The sequence below is a fragment of the Podarcis melisellensis genome, assembly GCF_964234715.1.
Source record: "Podarcis melisellensis genome assembly, chromosome: 16".
In the NCBI taxonomy this organism is placed as follows: domain Eukaryota; kingdom Metazoa; phylum Chordata; class Lepidosauria; order Squamata; family Lacertidae; genus Podarcis; species Podarcis melisellensis.
In genome coordinates this window covers 27030797-27057588 of record NC_138533.1, presented here as the reverse complement: position 1 = coordinate 27057588, position 26792 = coordinate 27030797, and the positions used below count along the sequence as shown (strand labels likewise).

Below are 26792 nucleotides of genomic sequence, written 5' to 3'. Positions count from 1 at the left end.
TGCCTGACTCAGGTTATATTTCTAGGCTATAATTCACCTGGGTCAGACCCAGTTTGGCACACACCCAGCCATGCACATTTGCATACACACACACACACAGGCCTGGAGCCTCAATGGTGCCCCTCTGCAGGCATCACCCAGAGCAAAAAAATCTAGCTAACTACGGCTCTGCATGACTTAAGCATTTGTCCATGCATGTCCCTAGCCAATGGTGACATGAGATCATGCGTGCGTCTGCAACAGTTGTATAAATGCTATGTGCATCCTTTGTTCCACACTTGCTCCTTTCTGGAATTATCCTGCCGACGCCTCTAATGCTGCGGCTTAGAATAAACTTTTTACCTTTCAACCCATTGACACTCCATAGGCTGGGGGAGGGACAGAGTTTTTGGACTTGGCTCTGGAAGCAGGGACAGCTTTACCACAAATTCATGGTGGCTAAGGCTGGCAATAGCTCCTAGATGAGAGTAGTTATTCCGCCCCCCCCCCTTAATATTGAAACCCAACAGGGTCATCTAATGATACTGAATGGCACCAATACATTCAAAACAGTGCACAGAAACGATGGGACTCTCACAAGATGTAGCACTGGCAGCACATTGCAACAACTTTAAAAAGAGATTACACAAATTCAGGAAGGATAACAGCTCCTAGGGATGGTGGCTATGTACTGCTTCCAGTTTGGCACAGAGTCTCTCCATTTGGTCTCAGGTAGGCTACCGCTCTGCAGACCAGCTGGTGGGGATTACAAGGCTGTTATGTTCAGAGGCTTCTGGTTGGTCACCGTGGGAACACAATGCTGGACTAAATGCCTTGGTTGGATTTAGTTGACAGGCTCTTCTTACATTCGGATCACTCACCAGTTCCTCCACTTGCATAGATTCTCTCAAAGCTCTCAGCTTCCTAGGAAATCTAAATAAAGGTAAAGGTAAAGGTACCCCTGCCCGTACGGGCCAGCCTTGACAGACTCTGGGGTTGTGCGCCCATCTCACTTAAGAGGCCAGGGGCCAGCGCTGTCCGGAGACACTTCCGGGTCACATGGCCAGTGTGACATCGCTGCTCTGGTGAGCCAGAGCCGCACACGGAAACGCCGTTTACCTTCCCGCTGGTAAGCGGTCCCTATTTATCTACTTGCACCCGGAGGTGCTTTCGAACTGCTAGGTTGGCAGGCGCTGGGACCGAGCAGCGGGAGCGCACCCCGCAGCAGGGATTCGAACCGCCGACCTTTCGATCAGCAAGTCCTAGGCGCTGAGGCTTTAACCCACAGCGCCACCTGTGTCCCTAGGAAATCTAAATACCAGCACCTTAAATTTTACATGGCGTGAGTGCTTTCCATGACTTGTTGCTGCTTCACCAGCTTGCAGAACTGTTGCTGGTAAAGTTTGGGTTGAACTGGAACCAGATGTTTGACAAAGCATTTGCATCACTACAGAGATCTACTTTCAAGGCAAAAGATCTCCGTAATATTATTTGGACTTGTGAATAGGCCCCAAAACAGCAGGAAGGGAGATTGTTGACCAGATTGTTCTTAAGTAACTTATGAAAATACAAGCAATGGGTAGACACAGGGTTATCTACCTCACTGAGCACATGCCCCATTGTGTACATGCTCTGCCTAAGCCCCATTACAATGATGGGGAGTAAAACAAGTGTGCCAGCATGTTTGTGTGAGATGCTCAAAAGCTGCCATTCACTTGACTTTTTTCTGCTAAGCCAAGCTGCTTGTTTCAGATTCATTCTCACAAATCCCACTGCTGTACCACCACCACCACCCAAATCTTCACTATAGAGCCTGTGGTCTGTTTGTTTTTTAAAAAGTTTATCAAAACAAAATTTACAGATTGACAGAGCTTTTAGAAAAGTAGAGCCTTCTGTTCACAAATCTGTTCCGCTTCATTAAAAATATTTAAAGTTTTCGAACCCAAGAAAAGATGCTCAAATCAAAGTCCTGTGGCTTAATTAGCCAAAACCTACTTTCTGAGCCCCTGACCATAGGGGAGGGGATTCCTATAGCAATATGAATAAATGAATGAAAGTAAAATGTTAGTGTTGATGAGGCTTTCTCTTTTCAGTCAGGAGAGTCATAACTGTGGCATAGAAAAGGTATCCCAGGAGGAGGAGGAAGGTACAGGTCACTGGACTGATGCAGAACCACGAGGCAATGAAGTATACCATGAGTAAAGAGAGGAGAGTCCTGTAGCTTGCCAGAAACCGAAGGCTGACTCTTGGCTGTTGAATCTGCCCCAGCCTCTGCTGGCTCAGTGGGCTGTGCCTGGCCTTTTCCACGAGGGAGGGGTTGGTGAGATGGTAGCGGCAGAAGCTGCCAAGGAAGTTCTCTTTGGCACAGAGTCTCTCCATCTGGTCTGCAAACTAAGCATGGAGGAAAAAATGTCAATGCAAATAAGGAATGTTTGGTAAACACTTACGTCTGAATGATGAGAAATTAAGGACCGACTTCTTGATAGGTTTTGTTAAGAGGTCTTCTTCGTAAGGCCCTGAATCAGTCTATTCTGCCCAACACACAAGCCCACTTTCAGCTTTAGGAATGCAGTCAAAAGAAGCTCCCTTTAATGCAGCTGTTCAGGAAAGCCAAAGGTAGAGAATAACATCTGTCATATATGTTTAAAGCTGCCAAGAGCACCAGCAGTTCCCCAAGCAGAGAATGTTGGCTTTCTTGCAGTGGGACTGATACCTTTGGGGACAGAGCACATCTAGGGTCCGATACCATTAAGGGGTGAAATTCATTCTCCAGCCTTTGACACTGGACCGGGAGATCCACTGGAAGGCTTCATCCTACATCTTCCAGGAAGATGATCACACAAAGGAGAGGAGCAGCCTGGCCCCATTCATGGGCCAAAGCAGCTTGCTTCCTCCTTTACTACCAGGAAAAAGCCTCAGCTCCAATTACTGTTAGGTCTGAGACTGAAGGGAGGGAGAATCTGGAGGCATCCAGAAGATGAGGGGCTGTTGCTGGGTGTGTGTGTCAAGGTTTATGGTGGTATATGATTACAGTGTGTTCCTTGCAAACTGTCTTGAAAAGCAACAGATTGAAATGAAAGGTGTCAATCTTCTGAAAGGAGAAGGCAAGCATTGTGGAAAGAACACCCAGAGTGTAGAGTTTCGGACATATGGGCGCAGAAGAGCAGCAAGGAGATTTTGCACAGCACTTACTCGTTCATTAATGGCTGAGGACAGCCGAAACAGCAGCCTCACAAGAGTGGTGCTTTCGTAACTTCGGATGGGCTGAAGCTCAGGATCTCCCTGGTACTCCACCTCAAACCTGCGTAGGCCATTGATGATCTAGGAGAACAGTTGCACTTTTAAGTTGTACCCTTAAAAGGCTTTGAGCTTCAAGACTTTTTTTACAAGGCGGCAGCTCTTCAAAATTTTAAGAGCTATACAGGCTGGGCCACTGCAGACTCATTTAAGTCATAAAGGTGCTACAGTCAGAATTCAGGCAAGGCTACAGCAGCAGGCCTGCTTTTCAACCCCATTAGATCCGACTCTTTATCAGTTTTTCTTTTTGAAGTTAATAATCAAAGATGTATTACACAGTGGTATCTCTAGTTACGAATTTAATTCGTTCCAGAGGTCCGTTCTTAACCTGAAACTGTTCTTAACTAGAGTCATGCTTTCGCTAATGGGGCCTCTTGCTGCTGCTGTGCTACCGGCACACGATTTCCGTTCTCATCCTGGGGCAAAGTTCTCAACTCGAGGTAACTCTTCCAGGTTAGCTGAGTTTATAACCTGAAGCATTTGTAACCTGATGCATTTGTAACTCGAGGTACCACTGTACCTCTTAGAGGAATTCTATTAAAGAACACAAAAGCTCTCTAACACTACTGGGGTGGGGTCCGGGGGTTGGCCTAAGCCTCTAAAACCCTTCCAAGGAGTGTTGAACAAGGGTTGTTTGGGCTCTTAATCTGGACTCAAATCTTCAGCTACTCACAAGATTATTGAAAATTTAATGTTGACTGCAACCTAGCAAAACTAGCCAGGCCAGCCACACTCTTACCTGGTACCTGCCAAGAGGTGTGAGAATCAGCCCGTCTTCACTCTCAATGCAGTCTGGAAGCTGCTTCTTCCCATTCTTATCCTGAGCTGCCCCCCAGTTCAACATCAGCTGGCTCAGCTGGGCTTCGTTCAACTGGCAAACATCAATTTGAAAATCAGTTTATATAATTACTACACACCAAAAAGGCAAGCTGACACATCTTGGCAGCTAAGTAGCCTAAACACATAGCAGCAAGTGCTGAAATCTCTCCATACAGTGTTAGCCTGTTTCCATTTTCTCTCTTATTCCATCTAAGCCACTTCAAACACTTGAGGCCAGAAAGTGGCATATCAGAGATAAGACTGTGCAGAGATGGGCTTGCACCACAGGGAGGGATCAAATTCTGCCCCTCACTTTCTCTGATCAGTTTGAAGGTTAATAATAATTTTATTATCTGCGCCCGGCCCATCTGACTGGGTTGCCCCGACCACTTCTTAGGACAGCAAAGCAGCCAACTCTCAGAAGTAAAGAGAGCTGTGAGCCCTCCAGGCGTGGAGACAAGATGCCTCGAAATGAAGATCATCACACACAAAAATACTTTCATCATTTTCAAAGAAGGGCTGCTCTATGAACACTCACTTTCCCAAAAGCTTGCCTCTCAAGTAATTTGCAGTTGCTACACAGAAAAAAAAGCTAAATGTACAAAAGGAAAATCCTTAGGTCATCTGCTTTCTCCTGGGCAACCCTACTGCACCAAGAAACGGGAGAGCCAGCAGGAGGGAGCTACCCAAAAACACAGGAGTTCAGTGCTGAAATCTTACTTCCAATATCCCTCTATGACTGGGTCTTAGGCAGCCAGACACATGTGTGACCCAGCCACCATGGCATGATGCCCAGAATGGTAAAGATTGTGTCATGTATGCATTGTGCCAGGATGACTTACTTCCTGTTGCTCCTCAGCATAGCAGCCTGAAGGTTCAGGGTGCACTGTGTGTGTATACCAATATAAATGGAGGGAGAATGAAAAGACTTGACTTTGGTTCCCCTTCCCCCTCCCCTAATAATAATAATAATAATAATAATAATAATAATAATAATAAATTTTATTTATATCCCGCCCTCCCCAGCCGAAGCCGGGCTCAGGGCGGCTAACAACAATAAAACAGTACAAAAGTACAGCACAAACAACACTCTAAAATCATTCATTATAAAATTGATTCAAATCAAGCCACTGGCAACCATTGTGCCAGAGCTCCACGAAGATTGCCGAGGGAGGGAGTCAGGCTGTGCCCTGGCCAAAGGCCTGGTGGAACAGCTCTGTCTTGCAGGCCCTGCGGAAAGATGTCAAGTCCCGCAGGGCCCTAGTCTCTAGTGACAGAGCGTTCCACCAGATCGGAGCCACAGCCGAAAAAGCCCTGGCTCTAGTTGAGGCCAGCCTAACTTCTCTGTGGCCTGGGACCTTCAAGATGTTTTTATTTGAAGACCGTAAGTTTCTCTGTGGGGCATACCAGGAGAATCTCATGAGGGAATACAGCCCTTGACCCTGCAAAGGTCACCCATCCACAAATTAATCAGACCACCCTGCATTGCAAATAAACATATTTGGGATATATTTTGTTGCCATACCCGAAATATCTGACAAAAGTATTCCAGGGCCTTCTCCAAGTATTCGTCTGTCTTTTTAATACTGTCTTGCCCCATTTCGTCCAAGTCATTGCCTGTGTAGGAGCCGTTCAAGTCAGTGGAACCAAAGCGGAACCAGGAAAGAAAGGAATGGCTAGTTGTGGCCTCCACAGAGTGGTCTGATATGGATTTGGCTGTCTGCTGGGCCTGGCCGATGAGCTGGGACAACCGTAGCACCTGGTGGAAGACAGCAAGGCAAGCAACTAAGGCAGAGGTCCCAGGAATATAAAGCTTGCCCCGACCAAGCAAGCAAGTGGCAGAGAAAGCATTGTGGGAAACAAGAGTCTTAAGAGATCTGAGACAAACCACACGTCAGAATAAATGCTTGTGGTTCTAGACTGGTTTGCAAATCACTGGAAGTCGCTATGGTGCCGTAAAGGTAAAGGGACCCCTGACCATTAGGTCCGGTCGTGGCCGACTCTGAGGTTGCGGCGCTCATCTCGCTTTATTGGCTGAGGGAGCCGGCGTACAGCTTCCGGGTCATGTGGCCAGCATGACTAAACTGCTTCTGGCGTACCAGAGCAGCGCACGGAAACGCCGTTTACCTTCCCGCTGGAGTGGTACCTATTTATCTACTTGCACTTTGACGTACTTTCGAACTGCTAGGTTGGCAGGAGCAGGGACCGAGCAATGGGAGCTCACCCCGTCGCGGGGATTCAAACCGCCGACCTTCTGATTGGCAAGTCCTAGGCTCTGTGGTTTAACCCACAGCGCCACCCGCGTCCCATACGGTCCAGTAAGAGAAGGCTCAATTTGCAGAGGTCCTGTCAGGAAGAATCTCCGCTCTTTCAAACCTCCCAGTTAAGCAACATGTTAAACTTGGCACCTGCAAGGCTACCATGGCACACCTCCCAAAATGTCACAAGAACCACAAGTGGCAGCTTACCAGGCTCCTGACTTCCGGCCCAAACATCTGCTTGTATTGGAAGTCCTGTCCTTCAAGACCGTAGACATGGCTCTTCACCTTAAACGAAGCATCTGTGATGGTCGGAGCTCGGGAGGACAGGAAGCTCCCTCCGAGAGATGAAGGGCTAATGAAGAGGCGGTGCTGGCGGTGAGGAAGGGCAAGGTCTGTTTCCAGAAAGAGCTGCTCTCCTGTAAAGGGAGGGTGGGAAGCGACAGCTTTTACATGATTGCCCCTATGTAATCTGCTGCAAGGTTACTACTAGCACCTTGAACTGGCAGCCCCAAAGGAGCACTGATCTTATGACCACTGATCAGCTGCCCTCAGGAGACAAAGGTGTCAGCCACCATGATGCAATATAGCAGCCTTCCGCAGCCCCATTGTACACTGTGGTTGTATAATGCTGGGGCTGGAGTCTAAACTATGCAGAGGACTCCAGGCTGAGAAAGGTTGCCATGCAGGATATGGGCTTGGGAGACTCTAAGCCTCTATTCTCACTGGGTCAGTGGCAGTGGCTCTCACACCAGGAGCTTGTCGGAAGGGATTTAGACAAGCAACCAAGCCAGCCAGATTTCTCACCTCGTCCACCCTGGTGGCTTTTCCTATTTGGCAAAGGGAAAAGCAACAGGCAGGCTGCTGAGGCAGACAGAAAGGGGGCAGGTTTCTCGTGTGCTCTGTTTTACCTTTCTGGATCATTTCTGCAAGGTTGGGCTGAGCGAAAACTTTGGCCACCCTGAAGACCATCAGGGCATTCTTGGGGCTGACCAAGTCGGTGCGGAGAGCTCGGTTCAGGAAGCTGACAAAGAGCTTGGTGTACACCAACAAGTTCTCCTGAACAAAAGAGGCCCTTTTAAAAGAAGACAAAGAGACATATTGCATAGCCAGCAAGAGGACTGCCCTTTCCCTGCCACTGAGTGAGGTGGGCCTGCAAGATTATGCTGCAAGCACCTCCAAATTGGGAGAATGTGCATTCCAAGCAGGCAAGAATTTAAGGAGACGAGGCTTAGGAAGCCTCCTCATTTTGGTGACAGGTTCTCTTCTTACTTCCATGACGATGACCTTCACTAACAAGGGCAGAGCAGGAATCAAGGACAAGTCTGATACAGCAAAGCTTCTCCACGTGGGCACCCACAACCACTGCAGTCACCCGCAAGTCAAAACAGGGACACAAGTGGCCACCAGTGGCAAAGGGTCACTGCCCAGACCAGACCTTTTGTATTCCAAAGCATTTGGAGGGGCACCAGGTTGGGGAAGGCTGGCCTGGAACCATCATACACGGCTCTCAACCTGCTTACTGCAGGAACTGGTGAGTTTCCCCTCCACCTGCATTGACTCAGACCATCCTAACACTCACCATTTCTCTGGCACGCTGCGAGGCAGGGACGACTCGGCACTCGGAAGGGGCTTCTCAGGGGCATATCTCCAAGGCTGCAAGTAGCTCAGCCACATCTCCAGTACCTGGGACAAGAAGTTTAGTTTTTCATTACAGTTGGTTTCACTGAACAGTTGTGTTCAGCAACTAGTTCCCCTGAACTTGTGGACTTTGTGAAGATTTGGATCAGCAGCCTTGTCCTACTGGCTTTCCCAACCACTCAACACATACAGAGATGACAGAGTCAGAAGTGGAAACAGTGGTGGTGATGAAGAGCAGGTCTTTCGGCTAGCACAAAAAGGCTTCCTTGTCAATCTGTGCTGACTTACCTATGCTATCCATGCAGCCCTTAGCACTTGTGATGAGGTGTAGGTGCAAAACAGTTTTGAAAACCAGGGTTGGCCTTTTTTATAAAAGCAACAACAGACAAATCCCAGGTGATGCTTATCCACTGGGGTGCCAGCCCAGACACCTATTGGATTTCTAAGCCTTTGGCAAAAAGATCATGACATTTTCATGCTTTTTCCTTTGCTTTATGAGGACTAGAAACCTGATCCCGCTTTTTTAAAAAAAGGCCACATTCCCAAAATTTACAAGAACAAGCCACTCTGCATCAGAGGTCACAATCTGCAAATCATGCTGCGCTCACATGTTTGATGATCACATTGAATGGAAAAAAATATATAAATCTGCATGTTGGAAAAAATTGGCCCTAACACTCTCCTCTGTTCAGCACAGTCCACACAAAACAGAATGTTGAACGGAGGTACTTACAGCTCTGAATGAAGCATCCAAGGGCCAGTGACCAAAGCAGTGCTGCAGAAATATGTAGAGTTTTTGCTGAACAAACCGGGGAATCACAATCCTGCAAACACATGAGAGGTCCCCCCACGTAAGCAAAGCAGGAGGCAAGAATAACATTTGGGTATGGAAACAGAGGCTTCTGCAGCTCAATGTACCATACAGGAGGTGTCCACTCTATGCATGCGTGTGTGTTTGTAAAAGGAGGCTGTGAAATGTCCTTAGTTTCTTGGTTTATGCCAGAGAGGGAATCTGTGGTTTTTATTCCATTCTCTTCTTCAGGGAACAGAGATAGGATTCATGGAACAGAAAAATCATGAGAGCTGGGCCTCTCCTGCATGCTTACTCCCTGATGCACAGGGTGCTGACCTGAACAAGCCTAGAACAAACCTACCTCTTGAATTCCTCCAGGGGGCTGGCAGTGTGGGAATGCCCAGAAGGAGAAACAGGATCCGGCTTCAGGCTGTTGCTGAAAGCATGGAGGTGCTTCACGAGTAGCCGGATGACCAAGACGTGCTCCTCCGTCGGCTTAAATGACTCCTGGATCAGAGGCAGAAGCGAGAGGAAGAGGAGTAGGAGAAGAGGAAAAAGGAGTAAATCCTCTCCCTGCCAGAAAGGAAGGCCAGGAGGGAGGAGGGTGTGGAGAGAAAAGGCGAAGAGAGCTGAAGCGCTACAGAGCAGAGCAAAGAGGTGTCTGCAGACCCTTTAGTTTAGTTCTTGGCCAACCAAATTGCAGAAGTGAAGTGTGTCCCACACTTCCATCCTGAGTATAGTCCCACACTTCCATCCGCCGCCACCGCTCACCCCGCAGAAAGCACAAGCACAGCATCCACCCACCAGCCAAATGTTGCCAGTGAAGCTTTGCAATCACGGGATAAGTGAAAGGACCCCCTTGTGGACTGAGGAAAGGTTAAGGAACAGGAAGCAGAGACTGGGAACGAATTAAGACAGTTCTCCCAATGGCGGAATGAAAGAAACAGGGTCCCCGAAGGAGGACAGGTACTTTTTAACTTGTTCATAAAACACCTATGGAGTTTAGGGGTAAGTAGTGAGGAAGGAAGGTTTGTTCATGATACTGAATTGTTCAGGGTGGCTAAAACAAAAAGGAATCATTAGGAGCTCCAAAATGGTATCTCCAAAATAGGTGAATGGGCAGTTGGATGACAAGTGCATTTCAATGTAAGCAGCATTAAGTGATGCACATATCGGGGTTTTTAAAAAAATACCCCACACACCCCAATTCCACCAATAAGCTCATGAAGTCTGAACTGGCAGTGACATACTATGCACTTCCCCTTTGCTGCTCCACCTTAGGCAACAAAATGCCTCGGAACAGCCCTGCCAAATGTGGCTGGACTTCCGACTTCCATCAGCCCCAGTCACAATGGCAAACAACAGTATTGCAGGGCAGCAATATTGCAAAAGCTAAATGTTTCCCCCTCCAGTGAGGGAAAAAACGCTTTGCTATGCTTAAACTGAGAATCCCAGCTGATCAAGATTTTTCTCCCCTCCTAAAAGTATTTGGTATGACTGTGGACAAGGTGTAGCCATGCACCTAGGTCCCAGTCTGTATTACCTTATTATTATTACCTTAAACCCTGAGGTGTTGAACACTTTTTCTGGTTGCTCCACAATTCCGGTGAAGAGGCCCATTTTACAGGAGGCAGTGGGATGGGAGTTAATGCACCAAAAATCTCACTTTTCGGGAGATTCATGAGGTGATCCCAACACCGCAAACTCCTAATAATTCCCAGCATCTAAGATGATGCTGTAACCACTTTTTAAATCATGAAGACTAGAAAGCTGCTCTTGAAAATAATATAAAGGCAGGATCTTCACGGCTGAACACCACACACAATGCCTTTTTGACTGGCCCCCGTCACCACCAAGGAATTGAAGGGATGAAGGAAAACAAAGAACCAATCCCAGCAGCCATGATCTGTGCATGCACATTTTCGTTACGATCTGCAAACATGCAGTCCCCCAAATGAGTCCTTTCAAGCTGTCTATGGGGTTTTTAGCCCTGTGCAGCTGCTCTTAACTGGAAGCGGATTATGATGATGATGTATGTATGTGTTTTTATTAAAAAGACACCCACATACACACTTAATCAAGGCAGGACTAATGCTGTTCCCAAGCTCCTCTTTCATCGACAGGAGCAAGGTGAGAAAGCAGCACACAGCCCAGTTAGCAAAGCAAACGTCTGTGGCAAAGGGGTGCTCCAAATCTCTCCTTTCATCAAGACTTGCAAGCAGACCCCGGTGCTCTTCCTAATCCAGGGATGGGCAGCATCTATAACCCTCCAGATAATGCCGAGATTCCCAGCAGTCCATGTGGCCAATGGTCAGTGAGGATGGACCTGGTAGGTAGTCTGGAGGTTCTCCATAGGTTCCCCACCGGTTCTAAGCTAGGCTGAGCCTTAAAAGGCTTCATCTTTTCTCTCCAGTTATCACCCACTGGCACATTTCAGGAGTTAAGAGAGGAGAAGCTGCTAGATAAATGGCTTTTGCGCTCAAGCTCGTGACCAGCTGATCTAACTGGACATGCTCCTTTCCTAGCAATGCTGTGGCAGCTTCTGACACACCCAAAGTCACCAGACTCTGGCAACTCCATAGAAAGGAGAAGCCTGATACATTTCCTCCTCCTTTTGTGGGTGGAGCATCGCAGGAGGTTGTTGCTTCCTAGGGCAAGGAAGTGGGAGTATGAGCGAGCTTTGGGAAAATCCATCACCTGGAATTGGCATTGTTTTCTGAGCTCCCTGGGAAATAATAGGCCCACAGGAGTAGGCCCACGTCACTCTCAAAATCCTCTTTACAACAGCAGCCCCACAGAATGTACTTTTCCACACCTCCAATGTCTGCCCACACCACACTGCAAACTGTAGGAAGGATCTTTTCTTTTTAATTTCTAGACAAATAAAATGAAATGGGGGGTGGGGAGGGAGGGAGAAAGAAAGAAAAGAAAACTGAAAATACTTGGTATGTGTGGAGGGCCTGGAAGCTGGATTGGGCAGGATTACTGCGGTGGGCACTGGAGATACTGAGCCGGTATTGGAGAACCTCCAGCTGAGAGACACAACACAAAGGAAGGGGGGGGCAGGAGGGGTAGAAGAGGCAAACACAAAAATGGAAAGAAACAGGAAAAAACAACCAGTGAGAATGAGCCCAGGAAGAAGGGGGGACAAGGAAAAAAACAAAAAGCAAAACCCAAGAATGAGTCACAAATGAATGACAAATGCAGGCAATGTGAAGAGGGACACACAACAGCAGCAACGCATCTTTGGCGCAAAATAGCCTCAAGCAAAGTCTGACCCCCCCCCCCTTTTCTCACGTTGCGCAAACATTTTCAGGCTGCAAGCTCTTCTCTGGAACCCAAACGCCAAGGTGTTTTGGCAGCAAGGGAGAGCAGAGAGGTATTAGGCAGGCAGGGCTGGGGGCGCCTGGATCGTGGGCTTATCAGAAGTGTTTGGCTCAAAATGGCAAAACTGGAGAGAATCTGGGACTTCTCTCTACCCAGCAAGGCAGTTCTTACACGCATTTTGGCTCCTGGAACTGTGGAGGTGTATCGAGACTTTTCAGCAACAGTTAAAATTTAACGTCAAGAAATGGATTCTGGGAAACCCAAGTCACAGTTATGAGTATCAAGATTTGCCAGGACTTTTCCAATCAGCTTTTGCATAGTGTTTGTGGCCTTCTGTGTGTGTGTCCACAAACAAACGCCACTGGGCCCTGGCAAAGCAGCCACACAAGGAGTCCTGCACCTGCACCTGCTGGGTGTGCACTAATCTGATCAAGGGTACACCAGGCCAGGCCAAGCCAAAATCAGGTAAAAGAAGAGGCAAAGCAGCTGCAGGTGAGGATGCAACGAATCAAGGGCACGTAGCCTGGTAAACAAACACCAAGGATTTCAAGCCGCTGGGAGCAAAGGCTCCAATGCAAACATCCCCCCTCCCTGCACTGCAGAATATGCAACTGTGGGCCTGGAACTCATGATTCCCTATGAAAACATGAAGAGAAAATATTCAAGTCAGCCTCCAAAGCTGATCGGTTAGGGGAGGGTGGAGAGAGGGAAGGCCGTTTTTGCCACAAGAGAGTGAAAGCCAAAACAAAGTGTATGTATACATGGCAAATCTGGATCTAAGCAGGCTGATCCCCAGGCCCCGCTTTTCCTGGATCTCTGGCCCTGGACTCTCAAATTTAGAAATGCAGCGCAGTAGCAGCTGGCGCTAGAAAGTGTCACAGATATTAAAATATGGGATGCAAACAGAATACACACAACCAACAATGATGCCACACACCTCCCTCCCTGCAACAGCATGTGGAGAAAACACAAACAGAATGGCAAGTGAGCATGAGACTGGGGGAGGAGAGAAAAGACGGGTATTTTCGAGGAAAGGAGAAGTGGAGTTAACTGTATACAATGTCATGCACACTCAGAAATACTTTGCTGAGAACTGCCAAGCATACGGGCTTCAGTAGATGACAGGTGCAGTTGATTAACATATGACTGTTTGGGGCTGGTGGCTTGACTTTTTAAGTGATTTTACTCACATATATTCCCAAGACTTTAGGGTGAAGGATGTGCATATGTGTGCGTCTAGAAATCCAGTAAAATTAAGTAAGAGCTGATGCCACCGCAGTCAGAAAGGAAAGTGTGACGTTTTCAGTTCAAATCCTAACTAAAGCAAGCCCTCAAACCCCACCCCACCACCACTGGCAATACAAGGGTTTTTATTTACTTGCAACATTTTTACACCACCAATGGAAGAAAAAGTTCTCTGGGTGGAATACAGAAAGGAAAATGCAAAGCATAGCACATAAAATCAGAAACAAATTTTAAAACACCACCAGAATAAAACCTGCGATAAAGAAACCAAGTATCTACAAAGCACTAAAACTTGGGTTTAAAAAGGAAACTGGAAATCCTGGGAAAACAGAAAGTTCTTCACCTAGTTCTGACAAGACTGCATTTCAGGGGACATGTGAGCATCTCTTTCCCAGGAGAGCATTCCATAACTGGAGAGCCACCATCACAGAGGCCCTTTCTTGCATCCCCATTTTGGCCACCTGGGAGAAGAAGAGCTCAGCATCCCACAGCCAGGCTCTCCTGAGATCCAGGCACACCAGCAGAAATATCCACCTAAGGCCTCTGGAATATGAATCCATTCACCTCCAGGTCTCCCCACACTTGCAGAGCAGAAAGTCCACACCTCAATGGGAAATGATCCAACCACAACAAGAGGAAATATCTTGATTCTCTTACACTCAAGGCTACCACCCTTCTGCCTGATCAAGGGTGTGTCCTGCTGATACCCATGTTGGGGCGAAGATATGCTGGGGCAGCCCCCATGGCTGCCACGAAGTCCTGAACTACCATGGAAGTTGAAACAATCCCAACATGAAATCAGAGATGGTCTCTATCAACTCAGGCAGGGAGGTGGGTGGGTGGGTGGTGTACCAACAGAATCCCCAATCTGCCCCAGGTTCTCTATGCAAGAGACTCCAGGTTAGCATTAGAGTAATACTAAACCATGGGCAGGCAAACTAAGGCCAGGGGCCAGATCCGGCCCAATTGCCTTTTAAATCCGGTCTGTGGATGGTCCGGGAATCAGCGTGTTTTTACAGGAGTAGAATGTGCCCTTTTATTTAAAATGCATCTCTGGGCTATTTGTGGGGCATAGGAATTTGTTCATTTGGGGGGGGGGGAAATATAGTCCGCCCCCCCACAAGGTCTGAGGGACAGTGGACCAGCCCCCTGCTGAAAAAGTTTGCTGACCCCTGCGAGTTCTTGCAACAATCACAGTAAACATTATCAAGTTCCACATAAATCCCTCAAGCAAAAATAGCTAAGGTTTAGGGATGACCCTTTACAGCTCCCAGCCTGCAGGCAGAGAACCTTCACTCACAGAGGTCCACCAAAGTTTAAATACCATCTGATATTCAGTGAAGTATGATTGTCATTTGGTATACTGGCTTGCTGTTGTTATTTCGTTCTGCAACTCTGTATTGCTTCCCCCGCTTTTTTTTCTTTGTTGCTTATCTGTTTTTTCAGTGTCTACATGTTTTTGTAAACGACAAAAATTCAATAAAAAGCTGCACTAGAGAGCAGTGTTTGCTGAGAACTTTCCCTAGCATCATAATTAGGGCCTGCCAAAAACTGCCTACCAAATTCATGTCTTTCCTCTCAGGCAGTTTTCACTATTTCTAACTCAAACAACACAGACATTCCAAGACATGCAATCGGCATCTGCGGGAATCGAGCTTCCCTCAGCTTTGGCATAAAGCAAAGCCATTCTCCATTGACTGGAACTCCTCTCTCGAGTGCTGATGTATCAAAGAAACCCACTTCAACCCTAACTTGCTTTTATTTAAGTGCCAACAGCCTTTCCTCACTCAGCAGCTCTTGCCATTAAGCAGAGAACAGAGCTAGGCAGCAGCAGTTGCTTTTCCCTGCAGCCCCTCAAACTGGCAGGCCGGCAAGCAAGAGATGTCCAAGCTCAGCCCCTTACCTTGATGTGAGGGGATTGCATTTTCTGGTACATGTCCAGGGAGTAATGATGAAGCCACATTTCAACAAAAACCTAGGAAGAGAAGAACTTGTTCACCTGCCTGAATAGGAGCAAAGAACCTACTACAGCAGTAGCCAGAGCTGGCCTTTGGAGTGATTTCTGCTCCTGGGGTCTGGTCTGAAGCTGTTTCAAGACGTAGCTCAATCAGTGTTGGACGTAGCAAGTTCACGAAACCAAGTGGTCAGGTACGTTTGTGCTAGCTGACTTGTTTCCCCCCCCCCCCCAGATTAGGGATCTCCAGAGCTTGGGATTCTGTGGCAGGGGCAGGGAAACAGCAGAAAGGTACTAAAAGGCAGGTAACTGCAATGAAGGCCTACCTCTAAAACCCTTTTTGATTCCTTGAACCCCTCAGAAAAAACCATTTAATCAGACACACCTCTGTAACCTTCCAGATATTGTTGGATTCTAACTCCCCGCAGCCCACATGTCCAAAAGTGATGGAGATGGAGAGTTGTAACCCAACAACATTTGGGAGGGAGGCAGATTCCCCCTCTCCTACAGGCAAAGCAAACTCTTCTTTTTCTTAAAGGTGTGTTTCCCCAGTTGCCCATGCCTTGCCCAGAAGTAGGCCTGGTATTCCACAATTGTCTGTCCCCCACCCTGCTGAGCTAACGCAATATCCCCGAAGAGCTTGCAGCAACAGCCAGGCAGAGCAGCCGCTGCACCACAGCCTCCTTCCCTCTTGGGCACACCTGAAGCATGGTTTCCGATCTCCAGATCTCCTGGGAAGCAGGGTCTGCATTCACCGAAGTCTGGTGAGCGACATGTCTTTTCAGAAGGCTTGTTGGATGCATCCCATAGGAGCTGAACGACATTGCAGGAGATCTAGAGGGGAGGAGAAAGAAAAGACACAAGTTAAAAAACCCCAGAAAGGGTCACCCAAAGAGGACAGTAGAGGGAGTAGTCAGGGCTGGGCCTAAGGACAAAGTGGAGCAGGGCAAAATCTGCACTATGGCCTCCATCAGTGTAGAACAGCATTTTTCCACTCTCCCCAAAATTGGGTTTAGTCTCCATTTCGGATGGAAATTTAGAATTCAGCTACTCAAAGCTTCATTGCAAGAGCAGAGCTATACTATTGGCTGGGATAAAGAGATGACTCCTGCTACTACCTTTGTACACCGTGAACTTGTAATCTGGAAAACTAGGATAAGTACTCACCGGGGAGCAGGTGATGGGACGGCCCCTCCTGCATCGGAAGAGGAGGGGGGTGGAAGGACAATCCCTTCTGTGGGCAGGAACCACTTCAAGTACCGATCCACTAGGACAAAGTAAGCACTGTTGGACATGCTGATATGATAGGCCGTGGAGATGTTCTGAAACACAGAAGGAGAGAGAACCCCAAGTCATTCCTCTTACGGTATCAACTCAAATAGAGAACTTTATGGGTAAGCCTAAAAAATTCAAGCTACTCAAAAGCATAATTTTCTATTACACTATGCCCGGCTCCTCTTCTGTTTTCCTCTGGAGGAGCATTCCTCTATGACGGTAGCTCCCACCAACAGCCTGGCATGGCCCATGCCCAGATTTTACCACTCTCTCTGCTGTTTTGTGAGAAACGAGCCTGGTACACAACATGCTACAGTGAGAGTTCAACAACAGAGGCAGTGAGGACCTGCTAGGAAGGGGCAATTCTGCAGGGCTCAGTCCCCCTCTCCCCACTTGTTTAGCAACCCTACACCCCTGCTACTCTCTTCTTAGTGCAAAGCATTCAAGTGACAAGCTGAAACGGTTAAGCACACTTCAGTGCCAAGGGAAAGACCGACAGGCGGAGCATTTCAAGCACTTTAAGAAGCTATTTATACAAATATTGACTTTACACCACCAAACATCATGGCAAGTGTGGAGGGGGAGGGAGAGGGAGAGGTGGGTCAACAAGGGATAAACCCCAAGAGGCATGAAACTATGCTGCAACTTCTCATCTCATTTGCATAGCAAACAGTAGGCAGTGCATTGTGAAAGAAGCAGCTGCCTTTTTCTTTACCTTTGGTGTAATTAGGCTTAATGCAAAGTAGAACATGTAATATTCAAAGGGATCTGGCAGCAGAGTCAAGGATAAAGTCCAACAGAAAACATGAAGAAGCATCACGTCTTGCCATTCAAGACCATCCAACAAAGTGTCAATAGTCAGTGTTTTATTCTATTCTCAGGATTTGGGTGTGAAGGTGGGAGTGCCCTTCTTGTTAAATACTTTACCAAGATGGCAAGACACTTAAAAATGCAGCTAAGACAGAAGGAAAAACATCTAAGGGAGAAATCCAAGATAGACACTGAGAAAGATCAGAGTTTGCAGGCTGCAGCCATGCAAAGAACCAAAATGACTTCCCTCCACAATGGTGGGGAAACTGGTGGGAATGTAACAATCCGTTTGTTCCCCAGGCTCCTAAGAGCTGGCAGACCACGGGCTTTCCATGCAATTTATCTTCACCTGGAGGAGCCACTCATATGCAATCGCCTTGGAGCAGCTTGTGTGGCAAGCAGTTTTGTAAAGTTGGAGTGAAATGTGCAGCTGCTGGCCCCTTCTCATGTGTTTTGGGAGAGGGAACACAACTTCCATCCAGGGCCTTGCTAAGCGGAGGACAAAGAAATCATGCTGGAAAGCTGCAAGAATCAGGATGGTCTCCCTCCCACCACTGACTATTTGGCATCATTGAACTACTGCATGATTTGTGCCCCGCCCCAAACACACACACAACGTGAAGAGAAACGATTCTGGGCTTATTGCCCAAAGGATACTAAGGGCCAAGTTCAAGCTCAGGCCTCCAGATGGAGGAAACTGGACTTTGTTGTGGTACAAAGAACATTCTGGTAAAATCCGCTCTTGTATTGAGGCTTTCACTGGGCCCTGAAAAGAACAATGGCATAATTAAGACACAAAATACAGGCCTTATGATTGAAACAGCCCTTAAGGTGTACAAACATTTGCCCTCCTGAGATCTGCGGTGTGGAAGGCCAACAGCCACTTCTGGAGCCCTAAACCTCCCCCTTCTGCTCTGTTGTAGCCCAAGAGTTTAAGGCTTCAGCTCCCACTGCTCAGCAAGCTGAGGAACAGGCAGAATCTGTGTGCCACAGAGAGTGGAAAAGGTCTCAAACTTACCATTTTAATCTGAACACGTTCATATGAAATAGTGGGACTTCCGCATAAAGGATTAGGAACTTAAACTGCCTATTTTATCCTGGATTCAAAGTGGTAGTGTGGATCTTATCACCCCCTTTCCCAGATACTTACAGGAAGGTAGGAGACAGAGAAATCGTATCTGTACTCTTCAGCTTGGAGCTTGTAAACCAACTTCATCATTGGGCCTCTACCAAAAAAAAGCAGCAAGAGAGAAAACATTCAGAAGGACAGGGGGTAACCTTTGGAACCACATCAGAGCTCTTCCCACCACCCTCCTGAATAAAGAGGTTTACCCAGCATCAAGAAAGTCCAAGGCAATGTTGTACTCAGTAGGGTTTGCCCTTCCTTGTAAACAACGGAGGTTCCAACCTAATATAATGCCATCTAAGCTGCCAAAGATGCTCTCCACCAGCCAGGGAAAGATGGCATGAAGTTCCTTCCAAGGAAAGAGAAACAGAAAAGCTCAAAACAAAGATACACATTGTTTGACTCAAAGACTTCCCAGGGGCTCCAAACCACAGAAGGCATTTTCTGTCTAGAAACAAATCTGCGCCAAATTTACTATTCCCAGGAGACCCAAGACGGACAGGTAGTGGAAACATTGGACAAAACCTGACAAGCAGACATCAGCAAAATGAAGGTGAATTCCTCTAGGCAGTTTCTCTCTATTTCAGTTTGACAGTTTGACTTGTAGTTGTGTCTGTATTTACATGTGAGGTTGCTCTGGGTTCTTTCATGTTTTCTCTCCATTAGGCAGGAGTGAACAGGGCAGTCTGCCCTACCCTGACAGCATATATATTTTATCAGAGAAGGCCAATACACTCCAAAGCAGAACAACAAGGAAATATTATAGGCCTGAACAAGTAATGAGCCTTCTACCTTGGCAGGAAAATCTTCAATGACAGTCACAAGATCATGGCACCTCTGGGCGAAAGGCTTGTTCAGACAGTCAGCCTTTAAGCTATCCTGTTTTAAACAGAAGAGAAAATAAATTTACCTCAGACAAAGCAACGAACCCTTGATCAGTCACTTGTGAACAGGTCATTCCCAACCTGATCAAACTGAGATGTGAAGAACCCAGGCCCTGGTCTACCCACAATACTGATATGGGTTTGCCAAGAACCAACAGGAGGAGCCCCTTTCCAGGTCTCTACCTTCCAATATGCAAAAGCAGCTCTGAAACTCAGGCAAAACAGCACAGAGATCAACTGCTGTGAAACCGCCTTACTTACCAAGAGGTAACTGTGCTGAGGAAAGTGATGAGCAGTCATCTCCGTGCCTCGGATGTGGCCAAATGGTGGTGTCATTTCAGCAAGCTGCCAAGAGGAGAGAAAGAAAGGCCTCAAACTGGGACCTCAGCCTTGTTGGTTGATACCATTTATTATATGCTGCACAGCTAGAGATGCCTCAGCCTCCTGACCTGAATGTTATCACCAGCTCTGCTCCTGGATGTAACTGGGTGTGTGAGAGAGAAGAGTGCTCTGGGGTGGCTCAAACAGTGATGCTATCAAAGCCCCTCCTGTGAGGATTCTGACTGCCATCAAGTTACGCTGTCTGAAAGGAAGAGTGTGTGGCAGGCACTGCCCTGGATGTTGCCACCTGCACTTGGATCTGACAAGGTGAGCAGTGTTTGAGATTCCAATTGTTCTAGGTGCGTTTTGTGACAAGGAATTTCATTAGTGTGAGCAGCTTCCAAGGTCTGGGCACAGTGCTGCACCTATGATTTCAGATTAAAACCGCAGAGTGGAAGGAAAGGAGGACCTTTCTCTTCCTCCCCACTTCCAGCCACTCTCTGAAGTCCAGAGAAAATACCCTCATAAGAATACTGGGGGGGGGGGGAGCTTTGGTTTTTAGTTGTTGGGTTTTTTTGCAGTCTTCAGATGAGGACTAGAGCATGTGAAAAATGGACATAAGATTTCAGCTGCAGTTCATTCATTTGCAGCTTTGTATTGCTATTTTTTTAAAAGCACCTAAACATTCTGTTGTTGCACTCGTAACCTAGGTTTAAGGTGCTGTTTAGCTACTAGCTTTCATACATCAGTCATCAGTTTCTAACACTGGAGGCAGGGTGCTTCACAAGAGCAGCTACTCAGCTGCTCTGATGGCATTCATGTCCTAGCCCTTAAGCCAAAAAATGCAAACAGCAGCATATAAATATCTCAAGTAAACAAACAACACTTTCGAAAGACTTTCTGTCGTTTAGCCGCCGCCTTAGGCGCGGAGAGGCCTCCAGAGCGCGAAGCCCGCCAGGAGGGAGGCGGTGCGGCTGCTCAGCCTGCGCCGACCGAGGGGACTTGAGCTCCTCTGGGCCACGGCGGGACTTTCTCCCGAGTAACCCTAACCAGAAGAAGAGGCAGCTCAGGGCCTGCCTCGCATGGCTTTTGTGACAACGTGCCGGGCCTCTCCTCCGCCTCCCCAGCGAGGCCAGCCACCGCCGCCGCTCACCTCCTCCCGCCTCCGGCATTTCAATCCCACCGCCTCTCCGTTCCGTCCGCCGCCAGGCAGGGCGCAGGTCAAATGCGTCACCAACGCCCCAGCACGCCCCTCCCCTTAGGGACTTACCGCCGCGGGTGCACTAAAGTGACGCAGCGCGACAGACCCGCGCGCCGAGAACGAGCTCCTAGACTTCTTACAGGGTAGAGTGGCACGCGCATCGCCTAGTTTCCGGGTTGGAACTGTCCCCGCCCCGCCCCCAGTCTCTCTTCGCTCTGCTCCTCTTATCAGTTTCACACAGGCAGTCCAAGAGGCGACTGCCTAGATCTGTTGAACGTGCCCAAGCATCAGCACGTAGCCTGAATAGGTGGCAAAATTTGCAAAGGGAAAAAAAAAAAGATTCGGAAACTGAACCTTTTAAGAGATTTAAATTCTTAACATCAGATTTAAATTTTAACATTACAAATTCGCAAGATGGTTCGAAATGATTTGTGCTGTCTGTCTTGATCCTGTTATTCAGGGTTTTTGATGGTATACATTGTCAGGTCCCCTTACTTCGACATCTTTCCAGTTACAGATAGGTAGCCGTGTTGGTCTGCCATAGTCAAAACAAAATTAAAAAATTCCTTCCAGTAGCACCTTAAAGACCAACTAAGTTAGTTCTTGGTATGAGCTTTCGTGTGCATGCACACCATACTGAAGAAGTGTGCATGCACACGAAAGCTCATACCAAGAACTAACTTAGTTGGTCTTTAAGGTCTACTGGAAGGAATTTTTTAATTTTGTTTCGACATCTTTGACACAGGGTTCTCTTCTCTCTCCACCCCTCCCTTTGGGATGCCTTGCACCCCTTGTCCTCACCTATTCGAGATGTGCTAATGTCCAGAACCTCACATTTTTAGATAATTTTAATTTTAAAAGGCCCTTAAAGGGTCCATTGTGCACCAGCTCCATTAAGCTCAAATAAGGCTGGACTTTGTGCTCGCGTTTCTTTCAGTGCTGTTACATGTTACAACAGTCAAGACAGACCCTCATTTTTGCACCTCACAATTTTTAAAGGATGCTTACGTCTGTAAGCATATGACCGACGGGGGTGGGGGGTGGGAAGTTGTGTGCAGTACACAAAACTTCTACAGTAAACCCCTTCATGAAAATGGAAGTTAGCAATTTGTGCAAACAGCCTTGCCTAGGGCGCAAAATAGCCTGGCACCGGCACTGAGAAGGTGCGTGAGAAACCCCCGCGAGGCGCGCTTGGGAAGCCTCGTTTTGCGCCGTGGTGAGAAGGACGGGACACTGCTGCGCTTGGATCGGGCCCCTTCTCTCTCCCTGGCTGATAGATGGGGAGCGATGCCCCGCACTGGACCGCCCAAGGCCGGTCCCAAACAGGAACCAGCTCCGGCATGGACTGTCCACTGAAGGGATTTTCGAAAAGCCTGGCAGTTCTCGCCTTTCTCCGCCAGGTGGAGGGAGGAAAAGGGTGGTCGGCAGCTGCTTCAGGAGCAACCTGCTCCCTGCCTTCTCCGTCCAGGCAAAGCTCCCCCATCCAGCGACCCACCCCGGCCTAAGCAACTTTCCTCCCCTCGGGGGCTGTTTGCTGGCCGCTGGTACGGGCCACAATGTTCGATTCCTGGCATGAAGATGGGTGGCTTTCCCCCCGGTTAGGTCCAGCGATCCTGCAGGTTTGCTGCTGCTCCACAGGTGTCGTGGACTGACTCATTAAAAAAAATACCATAGGAAACTGCTGTATCCTGAGTCAGGACATTGCTCCATCTAGCTTTGTATATACAGTGGTACCTCGGGTTACATACGCTTCAGGTTACATACGCTTCAGGTTACAGACTCCGCTAACCCAGAAATAGTGCTTCAGGTTAAGAACTTTGCTTCAGGATAAGAACAGAAATCATGCTCTGGCGGCGCGGCAGCAGCAGGAGGCCCCATTAGCTAAAGTGGTGCTTCAGGTTAAGAACAGTTTCAGGTTAAGTACGGACCTCCGGAACGAATTAAGTACTTAACCCGAGGTACCACTGTACTGATAGGCAGCGACTATCCAGCGTTTCAGAAAGGGAGTTTCCCCCCAGCCCTGCCTGGAGATAAAATTATAGAATTGCAAAGTTGGAAGGGACTACTCCGCAAGGGCCATCAAGTCCAACCCCCTGTAATGCAGGAATCATTTTGTTCAACGTGGGATCCGAATCCACAAACCTGAGACTAAGTTTCTCATTAAGGTGCCACTGGGGATTGAATTTGGGATTTCTGCCTGCAGAGCACAGGTCCTCTGCCACTGAGCTATGGACTTTCCGGGCTCCTCCAGCCAACACTCATCCCTTTTTCCTTGCGCTAAGCTCAGGAGGCTGCCTGATTTAATCAATTAACTCTGCTTTTGCCTTTGCAAATTAGACCCGCTGCTGGAGTGAAAGAGGTTACAGCAGCTTCCCCCAACCCAGTGCCTTCCAGATACCCTTGTAGCCCATTACAACATCAGCTCCAGCCAGGGCACATGCCAATAATAATAATAATAATAATAATAATAATAATAATAATTTATTTATATCCTGCCCATCTGGCTGGGTTTCCCCAGCCACTCTGGGCAACTTCCAACCGAATATTAAAAACAATACAGCGTCAGACATTAAAAACTTCCCTAAACAGTTGTCTTTTAAAAGTAAAATAGTTCTTTATTGCCTTGACATTGCTGTGAGGGCGTTCCACAGGGCAGGTGCCACTACTGAGAAGGCCCTCTGCCTGGTTCCCTGTAACCTCACTTCTCGCAGCGAGGGAACCGCCAGAAGGCCCTCGGCACTGGACCTCAGTGTCCGGGCTGGATGATGGGCCATGACACTGGGTGATGGAATTTGTCATTCAACAACATCTGGAGGGCACCTGCTTGGGGAAGGCTGCATAAACCTCCCACTTTACAAGTGAACCCCAACAGCAGCACACCAAATGCAAAAAGAAGGCAGAAGCAGCTCCGATTCCAGGAAGGCCTTCTGCCTCATTGATTAGGACATGACTTTTCCAGTAAACTGCAAAAATTTAGCTGAAATCAAACACAAGGTTGAATTCCAGTCCGGGCCAATCTTTGCCTGGGGTGTGGAAAGTAGAGTGGTATGAGGGCAGAGTCAACTTACTTGAAGATGACGTTGGCAGACAAGTGAGGGGATGTTCCTCCAAGGGTTTGGGCCCCTGCCAAGGACTCTTTGGTTGTGCCCAACAGGCAGGCAGGGACCAGCCGATCACTTGCAGCCAACTTGTCTCTAGTCAAAGATTGGCCTGTGTTGCTGCCCTTCCATCAAGGAGCCCAGGTTATGGTTGCCAATTTTTTTTCAATGAATCTGGGAGCACTTTTTTTTTTGGAAGCTGAGTAGCAACAGGGAGTCAGTAGCGGGGATGGTGAGGCAAAAGACCCTGTCCCCAAGCACATTGTATAAAAAAGGTGCAAAGCCCTTCTTTCACACCCTATGAAACATAAATGCACAGAGCTTTTTAAAAACTGGGCAACGGCTGCCCGCCCGCAACTCCCGAGCCTTCCCCTATCTCCTTCCCCCTCTGTTCTGACAGACCAGGGGAGGCTTGGGAGTCACAGGCAGGTGGCCATTGCCCAGGAGGGGCCAACCTGGTAGTGCAGTTGGCTCTGGCTGGCTTCAGGAGCTTCTCACTGCTGTGACGCAGGAAAAATGGCGGGTGCCACGGCAGCGAGCAGCTTCTGGAGCCATCCAGAGCCATCTGAACTAACAGGCTGGCTCCAGGCTGCTGAGGCTGCCGCTGCCACGATTCCCATTTCAAACCAGTTTTGGGCAATATATTGCTATATTGCCCAGCCCTAATCAGAATAGCCTGCTAGATGCCCAATGGCCCATCTGGTTCAGCATTCTCTTCTCACAGTGGCCAGCAAGATGCCACTGTGCAAGCAGAGCATGAGAGCACTCTCCCTGTGGTTTCCAGCAACTGGAATTCAGAAGCATATACTGCCTTTGGAGGCAGAGCGTAGCCATCGTGGCTAGTAACCATCGATAGCCCTTTCCTCCGCAAATTTGCCTGATCCTCTTTTAAAGCACAGCACACACCATGTATGCCAGTGGCTAAGGCCAAAGGCCATGGCTGACATCTCAAGGAGGCCAGGAGGGGTAGGTTTGCATGTGTTGCTTTTGAAATCCTGTAAGTTATGGCGACATCTGCATGTACGCCATACCTTTAAAGTACCTGCGCACACCAGAAGAGAGAGAAAAAAATGATGGAATGGTAGTTTCCCCTTGTGGAACTACATTTACCAGCACCCTTAACAAACTATAGTTCCCAGGATTCACATTGTATTGTGTGTACAATGTGAGGCAAATGAAGAAATGGTGAAATAAATCTTTGTAAATGTGTTATCTTGATGTCTCCTGAAAGTCTTCAGGGTTAAATGCAAATTAGATGCCAATAATAATAATAATAATAATAATAATGGCTTCTGACTCGCCATTTGGTGGAGAGGAAGCTGGACTAGATGGGCCCCTTTGGCCTGATCCTGCTGCTTCTGCTTCAGGGCTCTTTTGGGGCTCTTCTATGAGGTATTTTCTCTCAATATTCTACTGCCTCATAAAATTTATGGATAAAGAAACAGCAAGGTGAAAATAACAACACAAAACAAACCTACTGTGCTGGAAGTTTTTGTTTTTTGGGGCGGTGTTTAAAAAAAGTTGTTTGAGGGGAATTGAAGGGAAGATGGGAAGATTGGGAAAGAGGAAAGCAGAACTGGGCTGTTGTTTTTTTTAACGGGGGGGGGGGGAAATATGCGCTTAGCTAATAAACTGAGAATCCTGACCAAGTCTTCCTTTCAGAGAGAGAAGACTCAAAAGCCTCATAAGAGCACCTTTTTAAAAATAATAATCTTGTCACACAACTGCCCCATTGAAATATGAGAACCACCCCACCAAATAAGGTTTAAAAAATGACTCAATAGTATCTTGCAATGACCTTGCTAGTAATCACAGCATGATGCATTGTTATAAACCAGCAGCATGTGTCATGTATTTCCCCCAAATAGAGAGATATCAATGGACTCTTTCACATTTCTGAGTTCGAGGGGTGTGTGTGTGTGTGTGTGTGTGTGTGTGTGTGTGGAGTGAAGAAGACCTCTTAACTGTTACCAGAGACTGGATCGACACCAAGGAAAGGAGCCTGAATGAGAATAGAAATCAAATATTTATCTGCTGAAGCAACTCTGGGACTTAACCCAGGACATGCCTGCAAGGCTTTGGAGAGGATTTTTCTCTGCCGAGAAATCCGTGGCAAAGCTCCCATTGAGTCCGGAGTGGTCTACGGTCACCCATTATTCATGCGGAGCTTCTTGTCATCACAATCAGCAGTAGTTGATAGTAACAATATAGGCAGCTGCCTTACATGGAGTCAGACCACTGGTCCATCTACCTCAATACTGTCTTCACTGATCGGCAGCAGCTCTGTAGGGTTTCAGGCAGAGACTCTTTCCTCAGCCTTACCTAGAGATGCTGTCATAAAGGAGCTGCTCTTAACACTGCATCCCTTTCCTAAGGTAGCAGGTGTACATTTTTCCTATATGGATTAGCAGGGAGTACCCAGGAATTTGCAGAAACCAAAATACTGTACAGTTGTAGTAATACAGTGATATCTCAGGTTACATATGCTTCAGGTTACATACACTTCAGGTTACAGACTCCGCTAACCCAGAAATAGTGCTTCTGGTTAAGAACTTTGCTTCAGGATGAGAACAGAAATTGTGCTCCGGCGGCGCGGCAGCAGCAGGAGGCCCCATTAGCTAAAGTGGTGCTTCAGGTTAAGAACAGTTTCAGGTTAAGTATGGACCTCTGGGACAAATTATGTACTTAACCCGAGGTACCACTGTAATAATAATTGTGGTTTTTAAATGGATCTCATAATTGGTGAGTTTGGCTCCATCCAACC

The 26792-nt window shown here is 47.7% G+C and overlaps 1 protein-coding gene across 2 annotated transcripts; it reads right to left on the bottom strand.

The window, feature by feature from the left end:
• Positions 1–1800: 1800 nt before the first annotated feature.
• On the bottom strand, positions 1801–21010 carry SMPD4 (sphingomyelin phosphodiesterase 4). Of its 2 annotated transcripts, XM_081893309.1 has the most exons (20): positions 20883–21010; positions 19670–19753; positions 19317–19403; positions 18731–18873; positions 18549–18624; positions 18056–18164; positions 17304–17356; positions 16481–16635; positions 16015–16147; positions 15263–15334; positions 11730–11819; positions 9149–9294; positions 8728–8818; positions 7936–8039; positions 7265–7428; positions 6564–6772; positions 5621–5854; positions 4016–4147; positions 3172–3300; positions 1801–2370 (listed from the first exon to the last, which is right to left on the bottom strand). In XM_081893309.1, exons 2-20 carry the CDS (start codon positions 19742–19744, stop codon positions 2044–2046), a joined length of 2529 nt encoding a protein of 842 aa, XP_081749435.1. In that variant the 5' UTR covers positions 19745–19753; positions 20883–21010; the 3' UTR covers positions 1801–2043. The 2 variants fall into 2 exon arrangements, with proteins under 2 accessions (XP_081749435.1, XP_081749436.1); XM_081893310.1 differs by lacking the exon at positions 11730–11819.
• Between the last annotated feature and the right edge of the window lie 5782 nt (positions 21011–26792).

Bases quoted from the DNA above. Each gene is read 5' to 3' on its own strand.
- SMPD4 (XM_081893309.1), bottom strand. From the start codon at position 19,744: ATGACACCACCATTTGGCCACATCCGAGGCACGGAGATGACTGCTCAT. The intron at 18,625-18,730 runs GTAAACCTCTTT...TTTTTTTGGTAG, and splicing joins TTGGACTTTCTTGATGCTGG to AGGCCCAATGATGAAGTTGG. The intron at 5,855-6,563 runs GTAAGCTGCCAC...GTCTTCCACCAG, and splicing joins GGCCGGAAGTCAGGAGCCTG to GTGCTACGGTTGTCCCAGCT.